The following is a 5,725-nucleotide window of genomic DNA, read 5'->3' as shown; positions in this document are numbered from 1 at the left end:
AGCTGGAGAAAAGTGTCAGGAGTGATCTGTGACAGAAGAGTGTCAGCTAAGGTGAAGGGAAAGGTTTACAGGACAGTGGTGAGACCAGCCATGATGTATGGTTTAGAGACAGTAGCAATAGGCAGAAGACAGGAGGAGGAGCTGGAGGTGGCAGAGTTAAAGATGCTAAGATTCTCTTTAGGAGTGACAAGAATGGACAGGGTCAGGAATGAGGTCATTAGAGGGACAACACAGACAGGAAGGTTTGGAGAAAAAGCTAGAGAAGCCAGATTGAGATGGTTTGGACATGTGCAGAGGAGGGACAGTGGATACATTGGTAGAAGAATGTTAGAGATGGAGCTACCAGGTAGGAGAAAGAGAGGAAGGCCAAAGAGGAGATATATGGATGCAGTGAGGGAGGACATGCAGATAGTTGGAGTCAGAGTAGAAGATACAGAGAACAGGGAGAGATGGAAATCAATGATCTGCTGTGGCAACCCCTGAAAAAAAAAAGGGACAAAGTCGAAAGAAAAAGAAGAAGAGTCACGTGCCAGGGTGGGACGGTCTATCGGGCCGAATTTGGCCCACGGGCCACCGGTTGAGGATCACCGCCTTACAGCTAGAAGGTTGGTGGAGTATTTATTCAGCACCAGTGATGTGTAAACAACCTGCCTGACTGCTTACAGTTCGCTACCTGAGACCTGGGTCCTCGCCCCACCTGTCGCCGCGCTTACATCATCACCATGAGGTCGAAGGTGAGATTATTGTCACATGACTCTGACAAGTAAAGAATGGAAAATATATATATATAATATAAAACTACTACTAATAAAAATGTATTTTTTGTGTGTCTCTTAGTGTGTGTGTGCGTAAACTGAAGGGGGCGCTCTTTGGGCCCTGAGTCCTCAGGGACATTATCTCCACCAGGAAACTGCTGCTCCTGAACTTTTTTATTTTGTTTGGATTATTAGTTCTGGTGTGTGTATGTGTGTGTGTGTGTGTATTTAGACCTTCCGTGACCAAACAAGGTAAACAGACCTGAGGGTGTGTGTGTGTCTGCTCTTCCTTTATTGAAGCCCTGGGACAACATGCGGACTGGGGACCTTATCTTTGACACACATCTACACACACACACACACTGAGGTCAAAGGGTCTTCCATTTGTACGTTATATTGTGTGTGTGTGTTCATATTGTCTGTTTCCATTATTATCAGTGTATAAAGCTTCCTCCTCCCTCTCTGGGCCTCCTTTCCTTGTCTCCTCCGTCCTTATCTGCCTCTCCGTCTCTCCTCCCCTGAGGCCACACACACATATATATACTCAGTCCATCAACAGCACCAGCTGAAGAAGAAGAGCATCAGTCGCCCAGGTAGGACCCAGAAGGGTTTTTCAGTTCTTCTCTCGCTGTTTATCCAATATATATATTTAATGGGTTTTTTTATTTTTTATTTTAATTCTGTTATTTAAGTGTTTGTGGAAGAAGTTCCTGTAAGTTAATTTATTTTTTAAAAATTATTTAGATTATTTTGTTTGGTAAATCATATTAGAAATAATTCAGAATATATTTAAGATTTCTTTTTTTATTGGGTTGATAATATGATTTGGATTGTAAAAAATAAGTTACTACTATACTATAGTATTTTAGTATCATTTATCATACTTAATGTTATACATTTTAGATTATATATATATATGTATATATATTTTATATGGATTTCTGTTTATAATCACACAATAAGAAGACAGAGAAATAATGGAAGAGCGAGAGAGATAAGGAGACAGTGGGGGTGAGAGAGAGAGAGTGGGGGGGGAAATAAAAAGTAAAAAGTGTGTGTGTAAATGATGTTAAACCCGGAGGAAAGAGCCTCTAAACCAATCAGCAGTCGTAACGGACAGAGTCAACATTTTTCGGCGACGTCCATGACCATCGTGAAAGACCTGTGGTACAACAGGAAGCTCCGATCACAAAACAAACCTCGTAAACAAACACACTGTAATTACTCTTGTAATATTAGATCATTAAAAAGATGATAAAGAAATAATTAGTGAATGGTTCGCAACGTTTTTTGACTTATGAGCCCATTTTCACATCTCAAATTTCAGACAAAATTCGTTTTTATCAGAATTTTTTTTATCAATTACTAGACATTTGAGACGAGCCCGCGTGGGGTCGTGACCCTGAGGTTGAAAAACACTGGCGTTATGTGAGTAGCTAAACTACCAATAACTTAAAGTATCGTCTGAATGTGATGTCTGTAAATCTGTCATCCCTATGGAAGTTTGATAATATCGGAAAATAACGGCTAACCGATATTATCGGCCCGATATTAGCATCTTGTGTAATATCTGTAACAATCGTTATCGGTTTTTCCTCCGATAATGAAAACCCGATAACGCAATGCCTGGATTTCGCCAAATGATGTGTGCCCTAAAAATAATTTTGGGGAAAAACGGCTCTATATTAGGATGACAGTCACTAGATGGCAGCATTGCAGCTCATTTTATTAATCCCATACTCATACAGTGGTTTGTACAGATAAATAAATAAATATTACCACGGCCTATATCGGTATCGGAAATTATAGTTTTTTGGACAATACCGGCATATCGGATATTGGCGAAAAAGATAATATCGGACATCCCTAGTCGTCAGAGCTGAATCAAATAAAATCAGATGGTTTAGGATGAAAAAAGATGGAACAAAATATTTGGAGTCAAAAGAGTTTAAATCGTACAGAAAAACAAGAAGTAACATGGAATACTTCAGTAGTGTGTAAACACAGTGTACTGTACACATCAAACACCAGAGGTCAGTGGTGCAGTTTTATTAAAGATCAACTACGATATGAAAGAACTGTGTTTAGTTGTCGGAACATTGATTCTTCAACATCACCCACACCCAAAAATAAAGTTAAATAAATATAAAAATATGTCACTTCCTTCTATGCCCTATAAGGGGTGGTATAAACACAACTCGGGAAGTGCCATTTTGACAGGGTTTTCTGACCCCACTGTCCGGTGTGTGTGTTTGTGTGTGTGTGTGTGTGTAAATATCAGTAAAATAACCAGACAGTTGCTACGTTAACGTGTGTGTCGTCAGCATAGACATGGCGTGGCTTCACCAGAGTCGAGGTTCTCCCAGACTGGTCCTGGTGGTCGTATGTGTGGCTCTGCTGCTGGACAACATGCTGCTGACTGTAGTGGGTGAGTGTTCACAGCTACCATGGACCATGGTCCATGGTCCATGTTCCATGGTCCATGGTCACTGCACCGGGACAGGATCACATGGTACAAGATGTTCGGAGTGTAAAAGAGTCCTGGTCAGAACCAAGGTTGATGATGGTGTCTGTGATTCACCCTGTTAGCGACTGCGGGAATGTTAGCCATAGCATCGCAGCGTGTCGCTAACCCTCCGGCTACGGTTCATGTCATGATGAGATGCCCAACAATGTCCCCAGTGTGGGATCAATAAAGTTCTAATCTAATCTAATCTAATCCAATCCTATCTAATTTACTACAATCTAATCTAATCTAATCTAATGTAATCTAATTTGATCTAATCTAATCCAATCAAATTTAATTTACTACAATATCATTTTATCTAATCTTCTAATCTAATCCAATCTAATCTAATCTATTGCAATCTAATCTAATCTGTTCTAATCCACTCCAATATAATCTGATCTAATCTAATCCAATCCTATCTAATCTACTACAATCGAATCTAATGCAATCTAATCTGACCTAATCTAATCCTATCTAATCTACTACAGTCTAATCTACTACAATGTAATCTAATCCAATCCAATCTAATCTACTACAATCTAATCTAATCCAATGTAATCTAATTTAATCTGTTCTAATCCACTCCATTCCCATATAATCCAATCTAAACTAATCTGTTCTAACCCACTCCAATATAATCTAATCCAATCCAGTTGAAAAAAAAATATATCTAATCTAATCTAATCTAATCCTACAATATTAGTTAATTTGTGCCATTTTATTTTTCCAAAAACAACATATTTTTGTTTAATTTCTCTAATCACTTCCAAAACTCATTCGTTTGAACATAGCGATTAGCAACTTAGCTGTTAGCGGATCTGGAAATGCTAATAAAGTTAATATCCAAGTAATACAGGTACCCAGTCAGGTTCACGGTCCACCTGTAGACACAACCATTCACACACACACACACACACACCTGAAATCTACTTGATAAAATTTCAACGTCAAATATTGTTTTTTGTTTTTTTCCGCAGTTCCCATCATCCCGACGTTCCTTTATGCCATGAAACATCCCGGCCCACAGCTCCCAACCGTCAGCTCCTCTCCGCCTCCTCATGGCCCACCACAGCAGGGCATGTCACCCTCACGGTCCCCGCCCCTCAGGTCAAAACTCCAGACCTCTCCATCCTCCCGGCTCACTCAAGGCAGCAGTAGTGCTGCGGTCCTGCCTCACCCCTCACCCACCCTCCCGTCGCTGATGTCCCTGTTCGACAACACGACCTTTGGGCCGGGCTCCGACCCAGACCTGCTGGTCAATGACACCATCAACACCACAGTAGGTGGCGCCGGAGCTTCACTGAACAATGATCAACATTTTATTATTATTCACATCCGATCCATGTTTCCTCTCCTCTCTCCCTCCCTTGTCTCCCCGTCTCCCCCGTCTGCAGGAGTCCTCGTGCCTGCAGTACAGTGTCTTCCTGGAGGAGGAGAACGTTCACGTCGGTTTGTTGTTTGCCTCTAAAGCTCTGGTTCAGCTCCTGGTCAACCCCTTCGTTGGTCCTCTGACCAACAGGTGAGTTAGGGTCCGGTTAACTAACCTGACCACAGTGACCCCTGTTGGTCATTGACACACAGCAGTGACCCCTGTTGGTCATTGACACACAGCAGTGACCCCTGTTGGTCATTGACACACAGCAGTGACCCCTGTTGGTCATTGACACACAGCAGTGACCCCTGTTGGTCATTGACACACAGCAGTGACCCCTGTTGGTCATTGACACACAGCAGTGACCCCTGTTGGTCATTGACACACAGTAGTGACCCCTGTTTGTCATTGACACCAAGCAGTGACCCCTGTTGGTCATTGACACACAACAGCGACCTCAGAGCCTTGTTGTTTACAAACAGAAACATTTAAGGTTTGAAAGGATGAAGAGTCAAAAAGAGGGGAAGTGACTCTCTCTCTCGCTCTTTCTCTCTCTTTTTTCTCTTTCTCCCACTCTGTCTCTCTTTCTCCCACTCTCTCTCTCTGTCTCCTTCTCTCTCCCTCTTTCTTTCTCTTCCCCTTTCTCTTTCTTTGTCTTTCTTTCTCTCTCTCCCTCTCTCTTTTTCTCTCTCCCCATCTCACTCTCTCTCTTTTTTCTCTACTTCTCTCTCTTTCTTTCTCCCTCTCTTCTTTTCTCTCTCTCTCCCTCTCTCTGTCTCCTTCCCTCTCTCTCTCTCTCTCTCTCTCTCTGTCTCCCTCTCTCCCCCTCTCTCTCTCTGTCTCCCCCTCTCTCTCTTTCTTTCTTTCTCTCTCTCTCTCTCTGTCTCCCTCTCTCTCTCTCTCTCACTCTCTCTATCTGTCTTCCTCTCTCTCGCTGTCTCCCTCTCCCTCTCTCTCCCTCTCTGTCTCTCTCTCAATCTTTCTCTCTCTCTCTTTGTTCCCCCCCTCTCTCTCTGTCTCCCTCTCTCTGTCTCCCTCCCTCTCTCTCTCTGTCTCCCTCTCTCCCTCCCCCTCTCTCTCTCTCTCTCC

The 5,725-nt window shown here is 42.6% G+C and overlaps 1 protein-coding gene across 1 annotated transcript in view; it reads left to right on the top strand.

Moving 5' to 3' along the window:
• Positions 1 to 3,027: 3,027 nt before the first annotated feature.
• Positions 3,028 to 5,725, top strand: part of LOC103376790 (chromaffin granule amine transporter-like) — a 17,707-nt gene continuing 15,009 nt past the window's right edge. Inside the window, exons 1-3 of the mRNA XM_025053809.1 lie at positions 3,028 to 3,183; positions 4,242 to 4,543; positions 4,659 to 4,784. Coding sequence (XP_024909577.1) covers positions 3,087 to 3,183; positions 4,242 to 4,543; positions 4,659 to 4,784 — 525 coding nt within the window. The 5' untranslated portion in view covers positions 3,028 to 3,086. The remainder of the gene's footprint in view (positions 3,184 to 4,241; positions 4,544 to 4,658; positions 4,785 to 5,725) is intronic.

This window comes from Cynoglossus semilaevis, chromosome 2, assembly GCF_000523025.1.
Source record: "Cynoglossus semilaevis isolate Cse_v1.0 chromosome 2, Cse_v1.0, whole genome shotgun sequence".
Lineage (NCBI taxonomy): Eukaryota > Metazoa > Chordata > Actinopteri > Pleuronectiformes > Cynoglossidae > Cynoglossus > Cynoglossus semilaevis.
The sequence above is the reverse complement of the archived record's forward strand: the minus strand, read 5'-3'. Positions and strand labels throughout refer to the sequence as shown.